This window comes from Camarhynchus parvulus, chromosome 4, assembly GCF_901933205.1.
Source record: "Camarhynchus parvulus chromosome 4, STF_HiC, whole genome shotgun sequence".
NCBI lineage: Eukaryota > Metazoa > Chordata > Aves > Passeriformes > Thraupidae > Camarhynchus > Camarhynchus parvulus.
In genome coordinates, this window is record NC_044574.1 from 25,024,297 (window position 1) to 25,042,217 (window position 17,921).

Sequence of the window (17,921 nt, forward strand, 5' to 3'; positions counted from 1 at the left end):
GTGGTACTTGATTATAAAACAAAAAAAAAAGCAGTTTCATATTGAAAGTTTTAAGTGGTGAAAAATCTCCATAAATCACTACTATAAATACCACTATTAAGAACTACCTAGCTTCCCTAAGAAGTCTAACCTGAAGATCAAGTTTCAGAAATAATTCCAAATTTGACCCACACTGACTTCTCCATCTTACAAGGGGGAAAAATCTCAGTGATTTGAGAGCAGGCAAAATTAATTAAGTTTAAAGTAAACCATCTCTTTAAAAGTTCTATTGCTGTGTATTACAGGGTAATTAAATACAGTGACACAATAGCACACATTCATAAATCCTAGCCCTTGATATTTTTTAAAGCAATGTTCAGTGTAATTTATATTTAGTGATTCTACATTACGTTTGTATTTCCCAAGCAAAGCCTCTGCTTATATAAAATACAGGATAATGTTTAAAACTTATCCAAGCAGTTAGAGAAAATTATCTTTGAAAACAACAATAAGTGCTATCTAGCAGTGTGATACAAGAGAAGACTAACCCTCCCTCCTACCCCACAAATACATAGCAGAGAACAGCATACTGAAAAATTCAAAATTAACAAGCTGGCCACAAGAGGTATCAGGATAAATATCATAGAAGTGTCCAAACTGCAATCCAATACATATATGAGCTCTGGTAATATAATGCTCTAAAAAAGGATTTAATAAATTACAATCTTGATCTCTGATACCTCAGCTACTACAGGTACCCATGCTAGTGAGAACAACAACTGAGTCACACAATTGCATGTGCTGTGCTAGTACAGTCAGGAGAAAACTACTTTTCTCAGCTTCTACTGTCTCAGTCAAACAGAATTCAGTCTAGGAAGTCTCAACTACTATCAAATATCCTGACTTTAAGTTTGCCCCAATATACCTACTACAAATACAAAAAACACACAAGTAAAAAATGGTGCAATGTTTTCAAAGCCAGGATACACTGTTATGCTAATTGCACATGAAAAATGTTCCCAGGTGGCTTCAAAGTCTGTATTGCAGTTTAGTAGACATCACATTACAGCACGTAGCAAAAGCAGCATGGAAATGTATCAGGATTAATAAATGTATTAAGATTTTTTTTAAGGTAAACTTTCTAGTAAACTTAAGACCAGTATTCTGGAACACCAGATTACTGCTGTTTAAAGTTAAAGATTACTAAACTATTGTTTAAACTGGAAGCAAAGGAAATACTCTTCCCAAGTATATTTTCTGGAATGTAGGTAGCACAAGTTATGCCTCCTGGCAATTTTCCAAACACAAGAAATAAATTAATATTTATATTTTGACTATATAGCATTATACATTAGTGACTGCAAAGTGTTGGAAGGCTCAGGTTTAAATTAGTATAATTTCAAAGCTGTCGGTTTTGCATAAACACATGACCTGTGATTCAGTGCTCACCTTTAAAGTACTTCACAGTTTTAACTCTTAGTTCTAAAGTAGCATCTTCATCACACACAAAGATAGTGCGAGGGTGTTGCTGGAAAGCAGAAACTGTCCACATATGATTGACTCCTTCTTCAATTGCTTTGTACAATGCAAAAGCCTTGTGTGCACCTGTTATAAGAATCATCACCTGCAAAACAAAGGTCTCTTTACTTTTAATCCCAGTATCAATACCAACTAATCTTGAAAACACACATGCAACTAGAACTAAATGAGTTCTTACTTCTCTAGCATCCATCACTGTACCCACACCAACTGTTAGCGCCATAGTTGGTACTTTAGATAAGTCTCCATCAAAGTATTTAGCATTTGCCAAAATGGTGTCCATTGCTAAAGTCTTTAATCTTGTTCTTGAAGACAAACTTGATCCGGGTTCATTGAATGCAATGTGGCCATCTGGACCAATGCCTTTTCAAAGTTAAAAAAAATAAATCATTCCAGACCTGAGAGTCAACATATATCCTCAAACATTGTAAATTAATAAAAAAGGGCTCATCCTTTCCTCTTGCTTCCCCATTTTCAATAAAAACTTACTTAAGTCATTAGAAACTTGGACACCAACCATTCTCTTTTGAAATTTATACTGATTCTTTGTTAGTCACAGAACTTTCTTACACAATAATTGAAAAATTTGTGTTTTAGTCAAGTTATGAAAATAGCGATTAAAGAATTGGTGTATGTGCTTGAATTGTAACTAACCGTAGAGCATTTCTTCATACCTCCAACAAACAGATCAATCCCCCCTGCTTCTTCAATTTTCTTTTCAAATGCATCACATTCCGCCTGTAAGTCTGGTGCATTCCCATCAAGGATATGTGCGTTATTCGGATCTATGTCAATATGCTTAAAGAAGTTATTCCACATATAGGAGTGGTAGCTCTCTGGATGATTTCTGGGAAGCCCTGAAATGATTTATAGGGAAATTACCATATGACAAGATTTAACCAAACAGCCTTAATTCAAGTCTGTATTTAGCCTTAATTCTAGTGTGTATGTATCAGATGTAGGGCATGCAAAGCAAACCTGAGTCAAATAAATCTTTCAAATAAAGATTTGAAACTACAACAAGAAGACAGGTTTCCTGTTGGCACAAGGTGACTGGTTTACACTCCCTCCACATACATCTTATCCCAGAGTGTAAAGTCTTCAACAGAAATGCAGTCCTAATATTACATGACAACATAATTCTACGGAAGTACTGTGAACCACTGGATTTAGCCCGGTGTTTATTTTTGCATTTTTGTAGATAAAGGAACAGAAGAATGCTGGGACACCAGTCTGATATAGGAATACAAATATACTAGACTAACCTGGTACTTTGACAAAATATTTAATAATTTTTATAAGGAAAAAACCCACTACATGATGTTCTCAAATAATAGCACATCTTACCTACATACTCATCCATGTTGAAAGTCTTTACGTATTTGAAAGAGAGATCTCCATTTTTGTGATATTCTATCAGCTTTCTGTAGCATCCCAAAGGTGTGCTTCCTGTTAAATAAAGTTTTTCTACTGTTCTGTGTATTTGCACATTTTCAGTGTATTTAAATGTCTTCACAGTCAAATTTTGCTACAATGCTTTTCAACATACAAGCAATCTGCTGTTTCTCATTTAGTATTTATCAGTTTCTCAAACTATCACAACTTTGCACAGAAATCAAATTAATATTAAAAAAAAAAGTTAGAAAATTACCAAAAATACTTATGTTCTTTTAAATACTGTATCTGCTGCCAGTGGTACAAACATTGTTCCAGGCTTAGTTATTTACAAAGACATTGAATAAAACTTGCCTGTTGGTAGACCAAGGGTGAAATATCTTCCTTGACTTGGCTTGAACTGGATAATACGATTACAGATGTATTTGGCTGCCCATTCACTAGCCTGATCATAATCTTCAAGAATTACTAGCCTCATTATGGCAGTGAAGAACTTGTATGATAAAACAAACTTAAACCTGGAGAAAATGTTGAAGTTTTAAAAATAAGCACCACATTAGTTGCAAAACTCTTAGATTACAGAGGAGATTAAAAAATCATCTTCCATACCAATGACTTGTATTAGCATACCTAGTTCAAGCTGGACAATCAAGAGAAAAGCTACAGAATCCAAATGATAGATTATAGTCAAAATATTTATCAAAATCCACAGACTAATTTCAAGCTATTAACAGGAAAAGCTAAAACAAGATGAGAACAAGCCATTTTGAACTTCATTATTTTCGTCATTACCGTCAGAAAAGAGGAAATACCTATATACCAAGATTAATTCCTGTTTCTTATGACCAGCTGAATGCCTACAACTTGAAAAACAAGACCCAGAATAATCCCATGTTTCTATAACCAAAATACCTAACTGGGACTAAATTATTAAAGCTCCTTTCACTCTCATTCTAGCTCCTTAACAATGCTTCAGTAAGTTTATTATCTGCAAAAAAACCAAAAAACCATTAAAGCATTAGAGATATTTGAAATGTTTACAGTTCACAGGAAAAAATATGATACCACATTTTTTCTTTGCCACATAAATTTAAACAAAAATTTAAAAGGCTTTGAGTGCAATTGTATCAACTTTTAACATGACTATCCAGAAAACAAGCTTGGTTGCTAGAAGTATACAAGCATCTCTTGCATTTAAGTGAAACTCATTTTTTCCATTAATTTCTGCTTAACAGTCTGGTAATTACTCCAGAAAGACTGAGGCTCTTTCCCCAGTTTGGGATGCGTTACTCTTCCCAGGTCCGGGTGGGCTCAGCATTAGCCAGAAACAACACAGTTCTCAGAAGCCTAGGGTCACCGGTATGACAGACCACACTACTTTTAGCTGACCCCATATGAGCGGCTGATTTCAAAACAGATATGAATTAAAGTACTCAACCAGGTTTGTCCCACTAAAGAAGAAAGAAAGTGATGATCATCACCGTGTGCTGCCTGTGCCGCTCCATCTCCCTGGACAGCTGAGCCATGACAAGTCAAACTCACCTTTGCCGAGGAAACGCTATTCGCACACACCCGAGAGTTAGCACACATTCCCGAGAAGGAAAAGCGTGCCTTGAAAAGCAGGACAGACTGCGCGGCTTTAGGCTGGTTTCATAAAATCCCAGCAATTTTACGCTGGGAACACGGGGATGCTCTCAAGAGCAGGGAGCCACGGACAGCAGCAGAACCACAGCGAATTTTCGGCTAAGGACACTTTTTGGGTTTTTTTGGCGATGGTGGAGACGGAGGGGTGATAAACCTACACTGGCAGAGAAGGAGACCTGCAGCCGGGGCGCCGCCGGCACAGCAGCCCCGGGCCCCCGCGGCCTCCCCTTCCCCGGCCGGCCACTGCGCGCCCTGCCCGGCCCCGCTCACCCGGGACAGCCCGCGGCGGCCACTAGCCACACCAGGACCAGGACGAGATGAAGGAGGAGGAGGAGGAGGAGGAGGAGGAGGAGGACGGGAACCGCCGCCCGCCCCACAGCTCCCGCCCCGCCGCCTCCAGCGGAACCCGCCCCGCGACCCGGAAGCGGCCGGCGGGGACGGGAAATGGGCTCCTCGCCCCGTGGGCGTTTCCGGGCCGGTGCGGCCGGGCCGGTGCGGCCGGGCCGGTGCGGGAGCCAGCGACGGAGCGCTCGGCCCAGCCTGGCCCAGCGGCCCGGGAGATGCCAGGGGTTCCAGCTTGGAGCACGGCTGTGCTCGAGAGCTCCTCTTGCAGCCCCTCTGCTGCGGAGCACACTGAGATCTTAATGGAAAAAAAGGTTGCCCTATAGCCTAAATGTTTGCGTGATGTTGCTGCAAAAGTCGTGCGTAGTTACTGGAAAAAATTAATGACGTGAAGTATCAACGTCTTGGTGAATCAAGGTGACCCTAAGCCGGCGGTGCCCTTGCGGGCAGGAAAGGCAGTGGTATCCTGGGGGTGCATTCCTGGGGGAACAGTGGCCAGCAGGGCGACAGTGATCCTGCCCCTCCACGCAGCCCTGGTGAGGCCGCATCTGGAGCTGTGTGCAGTTCTGGGCTCCGCAGGGCAGGAAAGGCAAGGAACTACTGGAGAGGGTCCAGTGGAGGCTGCAAGGATGATGGGAGGTCTGGAGCAGCTCTCTTGAGGAGAGACTGCAGGAGCTGGGCCTGTTTAGTCTGCAGAGGAAAAAACTGGGAGGGATCTCATCAGTGCATATAAATATTTCAAAGGAGGGTATCAGAGAATGCTGCCAGACCCTTTTTGGTGGTGCCCAGCAACAGGATGAGGAGTAATGGGCATCAACTAAAACAAGAAGTTCCACCTTGACATGAAGAACTTCTTTACCTTGAGAGTGGCAGAGCTGTGGAACAGGCTGCCCAGGGAGGTCATGGAGTTTCCTGTCTCTGGAGATGAAAAACCCACCTGGACACATTCCCGTGTCACCTGCTCCAGGTGATCCTTGCCTCAGCAGAGGGGGTTGAACCTGATGATCTCCAGAGGTCCCTTCCAACCCTAACAATTCTGTGATTAATTTTTTGCTTTAAAAGCAGTCAAGTAATTCCACAGCCTTAGCTAAGCTGTAATTAAACAGGTAATCTAACAGATAGATCTTGATGTGTGGAAAGGGCTAATAGTCTGAAAGGGTGGTGCTTCAAACTGGAGTGAGGAAACTGGAGTAGGGGGATGAGCAAACAACATAATTCTGAATATATGTGTATGCACATACTTGTAGGCTTCACTGAGGCCTTACCATGATAGAAGACCAGGATAAATCTGTTTACTGGGTAGGAGCATGATTGTCTGAGGAAAAAAATGATTGAACAGTAAAACAGGAAGCTAATAAAGGGGAGTGTGTATTTAAAAAATAAATAAAATTCTGGAGTCATGCAGGAGCATAATGATACATTTTTTTGGCAAGACAGTTTAGCTCAGGTTGTTAGAGCATGATGCTAATAATGCCAAGGGTTTAATGTAGGTTTGATCCCCATGTAGGTCATTCATTTAAGACCCATCTTTGCGGGTCCCTTCCAACTCAGTATATTCTGTGGTTCCGTGAGCCTGTCTAGCAAGGTTTAGAATGAGAAATTGTATTTCTCTTTCAAGGTATTGAGAAATACTTTGCCAAGGGCATGAAAGGTGTGTTTGCAAGCTTGTGAGAGAAAATATGTCTTTCTGAGATTTCTGGTGCTTAAGGCAACCAATAAAAATACCTTTTGTTTCAAAACCGGCCTTTCATTTGAATTTAACTTTCTAATATAAACAGTTTTAATTCATGCATATTCTTCTGATAAGTCTTTATCTCAGAAATTTTACCAGGTCCTAAAGTATAGTGTTTTGCGCCATTTCTTGAGTGGTGCTCTGAGCCTCTGCTGCTCTCATAGTTTCAGAGTATACTTGCAGTGGAGGTGATTTTCAGATTCTATGTAAGAATATAAGGTTTGTCTCTAGATTTCAATTCTGGTTTTTTTCCTACCTCTGTGGACCATGTGTAACACCTCAGAGGTAAACTACTTCTGCATACTGTAGGCTAGTTAACACATTTTTTTGGTATTACTATACGCCTAGGTACCTGAAGTCACACCCCTCTCCCAAAAGCTGCGTTGGTTTCTACAACTTGAAAATTCTCTTTTTTTTTTTTCATCACTACAGAAGAACTCTTAAAATTCAGGTAATAGTCTCCCCCTTGTAGCATGTTCTCCAGGAGGTCTGAGAATATATGATGTACTGTTCCACACTCAGTGGAAGTTGTTCTTTTTCCTACTGCCCCTAAATTTGGAACAGCAGCTTGTCTGTTGCCTTTTAGCAAACTTCACAATGCTATCAACTGCTTCTATTAGATAGACAAAGTCTATCTAATGTCTTTTGTAAACATATTCAATTCTTACTCTCATTGTTTGTGTGCTAATACCTAGGGGATGATTTTCCAAGTCATTCTTCAGAATTTCCTGTCTAATTAGTAGCAGATGAAAAATGCTCTATATGCACTGAATGTTATAGTTAACGATTACTAATTAAGATGCTAAAAAAAAATCTTAGTTCCTTATTATGTTTCACTGAGTAGCATAACTAGAGATTTCAAAGTCTCACAGTTATTTATTATAAGTATCTTTTGGTTTTGGAAACAGTCTTTCTGTGATTTTTTAAATTTTATTTTCTAAATGGCCCCTTCTTTTAAGTATTAATTAATTTACTCTACTCCTGGTGATCTGATTTGTACACATCTGCTATGTGCTATGATCAGCTCACTTTTTTAAAACCTGTGTTTAAGTAACTATGAATTTAAACTGGATATACTTCCATAGTACCCAAACTACATTGAGTTTTACCTGAGGACGACCACCTCAATTTCAGCTGAACCCAGACTTTTAACAAGATAGCTCTGTTCCTTCAGATTCCCTCTGATTCAGTTGGAAGAACAAAGGATCCTGCAGAAAGCTGGGACCTGTGAAGGAAAATTTCTCATATGGATGTTGACATGTAGGAAGGACTCTGAGAACAAAACAAAAAAGTTGCAATGAAAATACTTGCCAAGGCATTAAATGTAGAGATTGAGAAACAAGTAATTGCTGAAAACACTTTAAAACAAGACTCACTTTTATTACGTTGCTGAATGAAACACTTCTATTGAGTCTGGCTGAGGTGGGATAATTTTCCCATAGCATTTCTCACAGTGCTGTGCTTTGTATTAGTAGCTAGAAGGGTGTCAGTAACACTCCAGTGTTTGGGCTGCTGCTGAGTAGCCCTCCACAGCATCAAGGCTGTCTCTCCAGCATTCCCCCTGGCCAGGAGGCTGAGGTGGGCAGGATCTTGGGAGGGCACACAGCCAGGACAGCTGACCCACTGACCACAGGATATCCATAACATAAGATATCTGCTCAGACACAACATTTAAGAGAAGGCTGGAGAGGGAAGGGTGTGGGGAGGAGAGAGCCAGGTATTTGTTATTAATAAATGTGTTATTTATTTGTCTTCTTAAGCAACTGGTACACACACTTCCTTGCTTCCTGGGAAATAGCTGGACATCACCTACTAATGGAAAGTAGAGAATAAATCTTGTGTTTTCATTTGTTTCCATGCACAGCCTTTTTTTTATCAAACTGCCTTTATCTTGATCCATGAGGATTTTGTCCATCTTATTTTCTCCCACTGTCTCCTCAACCCACCAAAATTCTGCTGTGTAATGCCTGTGCAATCAAGCATAAGGATACAAAATAACATGAGACCTTTTAGAGGGTGGTAACTGTGTGGGGAGAAGGGGAAAAACTGCAGTGAAGATTTTTTTTCCTAATTTTCACAACTCTGAAAGAATGTAAAGACATTGGTTGTTACCCCAGCTGCTTCATTTAATGCCACAGGGTCAATAGTCTGCGGTTTTCCTGCCATTAAAGCAGACAATTTCTGCTAACTTCATTTCTCTTCTGGACATAAGCCTGAGGGGACCAAATCCACTTGGCAGCTTTGCTTAGTTCTCACAAAGACTGAAGATAGTTTCCCATGTGCATTACATCCCTGTACTTTTAACAGCTTTCTATAAAACTTCACTGGTTAGATCTCACCACGCTTCTATCAGCTGAGGTGTACATGGCATGTGATGTCTTTTGGGTTATGCTACATGCAACCAGCCCAGGGGAGCCATTTTCCAGTGAAATGGGAAACATGAGATTCTGGGATGCTAGGACTGTGTCAGCAGATTCACAAATGAAGCACCTAGCTAATATATAGCACCACCTTAATTTTCATAGGCAAGGCTTTGAGTCAGTTTGTGAAGCTCTGCGCAGTAACAGATCCCTACCCTATGCTTTTGTTTTCTGGTTTTGTTCTTGCAATGTGTTGGTGCATCCTGCATGGATTCTGGTGGAGTCTGTACCAAAACAGTCAGTCAGTACCAGCTGGTTCTGAATGTAAGAGTTGGTCACTGCAGAGTAAACAGTAGAGGGGATGAGAGGAGTATTTATTGTACAATCGCTCTATTACTTTTTTGCTGGTGGACTCTTCAGTTCTGAGAGTGGGGGTTCAGTGTGGGAGTTTGCTACTTGGTACTGCTTCATTTTGCCATGTAGAGAGATCTGATGCTGATTGTTTTCCTGTGTGCTGAAGTACCAGGCTATTTCTCCACAAGTCTCTCTGCCAGAACAAGCAGGCAGAGACACATTCCCTCCACATCAGATCTTTGCCTTTTAATGACGTGTCAGCTGCGTCACAAGTATGGGTGCACTGATTGATGGTTGGCTCTGCCCCTGCAGTGTGAGCATTCTTGATGTATGCAGCGGTGGTGAGAGAAATTTCTGATAGTGCTCTCAGCTGCTGTTAAAGCCTGTTCTTTCAGAGTACATGGTTTAGACTGGGCACAGAAATACACAGGGTGTGTTTAATGCTCCATGCTACTCCAGATGTGCAGATGGGAAATAGGTTCCCTGGTTTTGCAGCCAGGCCGTTCTATGTCAATCAGCTGAGTGCTTAGGCATGTTTCTGGCTATATGTTATTTGTGAGTATCAAAAAACTTTTTGAGTCCTTAGTGCTCATGTAAATATTCTCATTTGACTGTGTTTGTGCAAAACTAAACCAGGATTTAAAGTTTCATGCTAGTATTCGCAGATGCTGAAAGATAACCAGAGTAGTCAGCAAGTGTCAATAAGTGTTTTTTTTAGTATTTGAAAAGAATGTTGCATCCAATAAAGATTGTTGCTTTTTATTGTGGAATGGACTTTGTATTTTGCATCTTTTTTTTAATAAAAGCTTGGAGAGATCAGTTATAAAGTGTGGTGGTCCCAGTTGTGGTTTCTGAGTCTGGATTGAAGGTACTTGAGATGGTAGTTCATGTTTGGACTCAGGTGTTTATTATCTCTTATCAGTAAAACAGTCTCACTACTGTGAGTTCGGCAGCTTTTCATTAGAAGGCACAAAATGGCCAACAATCTCTTGTTACAATGTCTTTTAAGACTAAACAATCCAATTAAGAACTGACACCTAGATTATTTTCCCTTTTAACCCAATAACTGATCCCGAGGAGCCCTCAATGTGGACTTTTCTGCCCAATTACAAAATGCCACCCAAACCCATGAAGAAGAAGGAAGAAGGATGTAGAAGAAGCCCAGGACGACACCCTGTGCCCTCCATCTTGCTTCCATCCACAGCATACTAAAAATCCCAAAACCTAAATTTATCACCAAGTGATACACCTACACTACTCTCTATAATCTATTTCACACTTGTGGATTCTGGTCTATCTTGAAGCCTAGGAAACTTTCTCCATGAATGAGGGTCAAAGTCAGTGTTCCCCTGAGTGTCAGGGCACCCCAGAGCAGACAGAGAAATATTCCCTGTGCCCTGGGTTTCTACAATAAAGCATATTCAAAAAAATTAATTTGGAACTATTATCAGTGTTTTGAGTAAACCTTTCAAATATCAGCTTTGGGTTTGGGTTTTTTTTTAACCTTTTTGACTCCCCAGGTGCCGCTGTTTGGGCAGGGTGACGGCCGGGGCTGCCCGGCGCGGGACGATGGCGCGGCGCGGCCGCCAGGTGGCAGCAGCGGCCCGCGCCCGGGGATCCCTGGAATTCCCGGGCTCCTCGCTCTGGCCGCTGCCTGCCTGCCTGCCTTCCCACAGCTGCCGTCACACACACAGAATCACCTTCAGACTCCTTGAAAACATAAATAAATTTGTATCTATATCTATGTAAACGACTCCAGTAAAGTGGGACTCATACATTTTTTTTTACAGCTGATTTCCGTCACACACATGGAAATTTGTTTTTGGGAACTTTGCTGATGTCCTCTGCCGTGGGGGCCATGCTCTCTGTCTAGGCTGAGGCATGGCTCGGGCAGATCAGAAATATATTTACACTTAGCTTGGAGAATGTAGAGCGAAGTGCTGCTGGGTGTTTATCTGGACTCACTTGGTGTTTTCTGTGCTACCATTTTAATTAGAGACTTTTTCAGTCTATGCACACTTGTCTGCAGCAGCCCACTATCAAGTAGAGTTTAGAAAATGGTTATCACACCGTGCAGCTGCTGAAGTGTGGGTCCTGCCTGGGTCACTTTCCCAAAAGGGAAGATAATGCTCCTTGCCCAACCTGGGGATATTATAAAAGAACTGAGAAAACAGAGGAGGCTTAAACAAATTCCTCTCCCAGGAGAATTCCATTTTTTTGTAAATCTGAGGAACAGGAGCAGCTGCCTGTCACCAGAGAGTAGGCTGACTGTACTATTTGAGGTTGTGTATGTACCTGTTTCAGAGACAAAACAGCCAGTCTCCAGGTGTCTCCCATTACAAACCCTTCTTCTCTCTCAGCATAACTGACTGGGGTTTTTTTGTGTGATTTTTCTGCTTATATGAGGACTTAGAGATCTCCTATAGCAATGCAGGTGTGTTGCTGTTCCCACCCATTCTACCCCTATCCTGGAACCAGTCAAAACTTCCCTCAAACTTTGGCACTGTAAAGCACTCATCATTCTCATCAACTTTTTAGTATAATTTTGAAGTTTGAGAGAGATAAATTGTAACAAAGTTAAATAGTGCCTTTAGAAATGTATTTATATGTCTTAAAACTATCTTAGATCTAGCAGTTATGTGATAAAATGTGGGATGAGGGACTATTTAGACATGACAAAGCCTCAGAAAGAATATTTTTTTGTACCAAATTAATTATTTGGCATATATATGCATATATGTGTAGCTATATAAGTGTGTGTGTGTGTGAGTGTAAAACAGTTTATTTGACTTGCCAGATCTCTGTCACCACCTCAGGCCAAGAGGATGGTGATCAGCAGCAGAGGAGGTGAGAGACCTGAGGCCAGATTTGTCCCTCTCTCTAACATTGTATGCTGTATTTCTTTAACAAGGTCTGTGTAGAGTCAGGCTTTCTAAATACATATTCATTTTTTAAGATCTAAAAATATACAAAATGCAACCCATTTACTTCAAAACCTATAAAATCTATTCCTACTCTACAGGTGGGATAATACTAACAGAATTTATAATTCACCTCAAGGTTAGTGCAGTTGGTGAAAGGAAATACATTTTTGGTTGACATTGCCTTTGGTTTTAAGTGTTGTTTATAGCAGACACTTGGGCAAGCTTGAAACTGTGCCAGGATCTGACTTAGGCAGGGAGAACAGGCAGAAAGTATCCACCACTCCAGCATCTCCTGCGTCTTCCAGGGGCACAGGGGGACAAATAAAATAACCATAAGGTAGAAAAAGCTGGAAATCACAGGAAAATATTTAGGATGGCTTCTGTTTGCTGAGCTTTCCTGACACTCAGAGTTGCACCTGCAGACAATTTGGCAAAAGGAGTAACTTCTCTCCCTGTAGGCCAGGATGTAAGGGTAGCACATGTGATCCAACTCACCCGAGCAGGGACTTAGGGTGTCACTGCTCTTTGGTTAAGGGTTTGCACCCAAGGCTTTATGAGTTTGCCTCTCCATGCTCAGTGTGTCATCCTTAAACATCACACTCTTTCCACATTCCTCTCATGGTCTTTCCCTGCTGAGGCTTTACAGTGCTTGATGTCCTTCTCTGGCAGGAAGGATGGGGCCTCTCCTAGTCTTGGCTTGAACGATGTAGACAGAAGCTAAAGACACTTTTCAATGAGTAATTGCCTAGCTACATATAAAACTAGTCTTTTTCATAGGCAATGTTTATGACAATGGCCCATTTCAGTTAATTTGTATGTTATCAGTGATACGAATGTTTAGTCTGTTAGTGGAAAACATGTACTTCGTGCTGAGCTCCTTTCAGAAGCTTCACATTGGTGGCTGCCTGTGTGTAGTGGGACAACAGCCAGTATGTGGGGAGCTGTTTTCTTCAGGCTGCTCTAGCACTCCCCCGGGATGTTTAGATAATGCAGAAAACAGGCTACATATTTCCTGCTGTGGCTTTGGCTTTCCCTAGGGGAGAAGGGGTACTCTGAGAGAGTACAGGGTATACTCTGGGAGCTGGGATGACCAGTCAGTTTGTGAAATGTTTGAAGAATTTGTAGACCCTGGCCTGACTTGTGATGCAATGTAAGTTGTGGTAAAACTCACTGCTATGTTGATCCTGCTCTCACCTTAGGGGTTTTTACCTTGGCAGGACAGGGGGCTCTGCTTGTGGCCTTAAGGTTGAATAGAAAACAAGGTGGGGCAGGCTCAGGACAGGTCTTAACATGTGACAGACACACCTGTACTGATTATTTGCATGAGCATATTGGGCATTTTTAAGATGTTTTCTTCTTTTCAAATATGCAGAGCAGAGATGTGAATTATAAAGGGAGCACATTTGTGAGTGATAGTAGCAAAAACTTTCAGAAACATTTCTTGGCTTCATTTACTTTGAAATTCAATAAATTAAAAAGAAGTCTTCCAGCACAATTAATCTAAATTTTGCTAGCCTTATTCCTAGAATGACTGTCCTCCTACAATAGCAATGAGCTTATGTTTCTAATTGCTTGTTGTCACATCTCCACCTCTCTACTTTTCATACCTCTGGTAAGGTTAAAAAGCCTCAGCAGGAAATAAAAAAGCATTTTAATGCTGCAATATGTTTGTGACACCATGAGGCAGATGAAAGCAGAACTTGCTCTGAATATGAATGATGGTTGCAAATTGTGATTTTTTGGTGGCGGTCTGATTTGTGGCTGGACCTGTTGGAACTTGCACACAGCACCTTGGGCTGCTTGCACTGAAATTCAGTCTCATGCCTATGTTGTTACAACTGACATCTGTTTCAGTAACCTGCAGCCAATGTTCCCCATGAGTTCCTGTAATTGCTGCTGGCAACTGACACAGCCAGATTATGTCTAGGAGTAGGTGCTCCTGCTGATTTCAATTTAGGCAAGGCATGAATCCACAAACAAGAAGCCACAAACGGATGGAAGGAGTCAGCTCATAACTGATTCACTGATGTGTGGTGGGAGTGTACTGAGAGCAAGTCACATGGATGGTTTTTTACATACAGATGGCCTCTTGCTTAAAGACCTTATTTGTTCATTCTGGAGATATGTCAAATACTCTTTGACTAAGGGACAGTTGCCTCCATCCTTTTAGCTGCTTCTAATTCAGAAACTAGTAGCACCCACTATGCTAAATTCCTCTTCTCATTGTAGAAACTGCTGGGCAAGATGAATCTTTGCTTTGATCCATTACAGCTCTTCTTGTATTCTTATAAAACATTTAACTATAAAATTAAAATCTAATTATAAATACTATTATATAAATGTTATAATTTATTATATAGAATTACTATGACTATATGAAGCTAAAATTTAATTGGGAAATTAAAATTTGGTTGTCTTAGAGTTTATCTACAGATGAGGAACATTCCTGACACAGAAGAAGCCAGCTGAGAAGAACATACTGTTGGTTAATGCCATGGAAAAGCAGTGGAAGCTGGAAATACAAAAAAAATCTAAGAGAATCTAAGAGAAAAGTGAATATGGTCTTGTGGGAGAGAACCACTAGAGAGATACAGAGAAGGTGATACAGAGGAAAAGTATGGTTTTACTGCCTCCAAAACACAGAACCCATTCTGCATGAGTTGGGTTTCAATTCTGTGCACAGTGGCCCAAAACAATTTTATGTCAGTGTTTAAGTTATTCTTTGCAGGTTTTCAGGTGTGCACATGGATTTAATTTGCAAAGTCTTTTACTTGTACAAGTTTAGCTGAGCTTCTTGAACTAGCCCATCTCATTTAAATGAATTTCCCCAAAAAAACGCCTCTTTTTCCAGTTCACCCTTCTGTTTCCCCATCAAAGCCCAAAATGCAGTGATTTCCTTTCCTTCCCCAGTTCCCAGCTTAAATGCCTTGTACCTCCACCTCTCTCCAAATTCATAGGGCAGCTGGTCTGCGTGGTTTTTAGGGCAGTGGGTGTATACTTGAGCAAGAGGCAACAGGTTGGACAAGAGACACTCCAAATCTGAAACTCCTCACTTGAGTGAGTCCCAACTGCTGACCGTCCTATCCTAGTAAAGCAATGGATTTAGGGCAAGCAACACCTGAACATATTTCACTGCATAGTTCTGAGGTTGTTCTGAAAGGCACTCCCTTTCCTGCATATCTCCTAGGCTGGGACATACCAAACTTTTGGCTTGCAAATTTCTCTGATGATCCTCCAGTACATAAGATCACAAAGATATATTATGCTGTGGTAATTAAGCATCTAAGTTCATTTGGACAGTAATTGTGAATTAAAATTCTGATTCAGAGGAAGGATTGTCAAATCATTTGTAATTTATATTGCCTGCCCTACATTTTGAATTTATCTGCATTGTTTACATGGCAATAAACAGAAAAAAAAACCAAAAAAAGAAATGTTGCTGGTTTTTATTCTTATTTTTTCTTCCTTTCAGCCTAATTATTGCTAATTGGGAAAAATTTGCTTTTTTTTGTACTGAAAAAAAATTGCTTGTGCATCATATTTTTCTGATTTTCCATGAAAGACCATTTTACTCACAGATTCATAAGATCATTAACATTAGAAAAGACCTCTAAGATTGTTGAGTCCAAACACTAACTTGACACTGTCAAGTCCACCACAAACCATGTCTCTAAGCACCGCATCTATGTGGTTTTTGAATACTTTTAGGGGTGGTGATTCCACCACTCTCCTGGAAAGCCTGTTTCAATGCTTGGAAATCCTTTCAATGAAAAAAGTTTTCCTGATATCTAATCTGAACTTGCCCTGGCAAAACTTGAGCCTGTGTTCTTATCACTTTTACCTTGGAGTAACCTCCCTTTAGACAGCTGTAGAAAGTGATAAGGTCCCCTCTGAGCCTCCTTTTCTCCAGGCTCAACAACTCCCACTCCCTCAGCAACTCCTTGTAAGACTTATGTTCCAGAATGTTCACCAGCTCCGCTGCCCTTCTTGGACATGCTTCAGCACCTCAATGTCCTTCTCACAGAGAGGGGCCCAGAACTGAACACAGGCTTTGAGATGTGACCCCACCAGTGTCAGGGGGCCACCACTGCCCTCATCCTTCTGGCCACACTATTTCTGATACAGGCCAGGTGCCACTGGCCTTCTTGGCCACTTGAGCACAGCAAACTCATGTTAAGCCAGCTGTTGACCAGCATCTCCAGGTCCTTTTCTGCTGAGCAGCTTTCCAGCCACTCTTCCCCAAGTCAGTAGTGCTGCAGGGGGTTGTGACTGAAATGCAGGGCCTGGTTCTTCACCTCGTTAAACCTCATACAATTGGTTTCAGCCCATCAGTCCAGCCTGTCCAGATCCCTCTGCAGACCCTTCCTACCTTCCAGAAGATCAACACTCTCACCCACTTTGGTGTCATCTGCAACCCGACTGAGGATGCCCTTTAGACCCCCATCCAGATCCGCAATAAAGATATGGAACAGGACTGGCCCCCAGCACTGAGCCCTGGGGGACATCTCTCATGATTAGCTGCCAGCTGGGTGTAACTCCATTCACCACCATCTCTGGCCCAGCCATCTAGACAGTTTTTACCCAGTGAACAGCGCACCCATCGAAGCCACCAGCAGTTTCTCCAGGAGGATGCTGTGGGAAATGGCGTCAGAGGAAATGGTGTCAAAGTCCAGGTAGACAGCATCTACAGCCTTTGCTCACCCATTTATCATATCACCTTGTCATAGCAGGAGATCAGGTTGGTCAAGAAGAACCTTTCTTTCACAAACTCATGCTGGCTGGGCCTGCTCCACTGGTTGTCCTGTATGTGCCCTGTGATCTCCTGTAGCCTCTTACAGCAGCAGCTGCTGTTACCTGACACTTGCACAGAAGGAACTTTTAGAAAACTTCTCCTCAAAATCTCTTTCCCTCTTCTTATCTGTCAAACTCTTCTGCTAGTAAGGTGCAATACCATGTAATACCTATCAAACCAAAGGCATTTGATTGACCACCTGAGGGTGCGTGGTGTTTTATGCTGAACTGAAACACATCCATCATTTCTTCAGGAGTTTGAAGGCTTCAGGGAGCACACGTATTTGCATACAGGAGGAAAACATTCTTTGGCATCAGATGTACAATGTACTACACTGTCAAGAACTAGGATTAAAGGGTTTGCCCTACCATCTGTCAGATTGTCATTTTCAATAAATGCTCTGTTACTGTGATATTACTATGGCAGTGTCTCTGTATCTATGTATTATCACAGTAAAAGTACATTTGTACACATCATCCTAGGAGGATATTTCTGAAGTAAAAAGAAAAGATAAGGTGTGTCAATAAAAAAAGAGTGAGGTTTTTTGTTTGTTTGTTTTTATTTTTTCACATCTGTTGGAGAGAAAAACAGCCAGAACTTCAGAATTTCTGTGGAAGCCAAATACTGGACAATGAGGAAAAAAACTTTCTTCTTGACCCAGTTACATATCATACACAATATGTCACAGTCATTTGAGACCATCACATGTAATATAATTGATCCAAGCCTTGGCCTTTTTTCTGTGTTTATCTGTACTCTTAGCTGGGAAGGGCACAGCCCAGTGAAAACAGTCATGTAATCACACACAACTGTTCCTGCTGCTTTGCAGGTAGGAAGGCAAAAGCATTCCAGACACACTC

General features: G+C 41.3%; 1 protein-coding gene across 5 annotated transcripts in view; it reads right to left on the reverse strand.

Moving 5' to 3' along the window:
• GNPDA2 (glucosamine-6-phosphate deaminase 2) overlaps positions 1-4,962 on the reverse strand; it is a 7,658-nt gene extending 2,696 nt beyond the window's left edge. Inside the window, exons 1-6 of one of the 5 annotated variants that reach the window (XM_030947355.1) lie at positions 4,828-4,962; positions 3,268-3,431; positions 2,866-2,967; positions 2,193-2,375; positions 1,697-1,881; positions 1,429-1,603 (exon numbers count right to left, since the gene is read on the reverse strand). In XM_030947355.1, coding sequence (XP_030803215.1) covers positions 1,429-1,603; positions 1,697-1,881; positions 2,193-2,375; positions 2,866-2,967; positions 3,268-3,391 — 769 coding nt within the window. In that variant the 5' untranslated portion in view covers positions 3,392-3,431; positions 4,828-4,962. The other 4 variants (XM_030947356.1, XM_030947352.1, XM_030947354.1 and 1 more) reach the window with 4 other exon arrangements.
• Between the last annotated feature and the right edge of the window lie 12,959 nt (positions 4,963-17,921).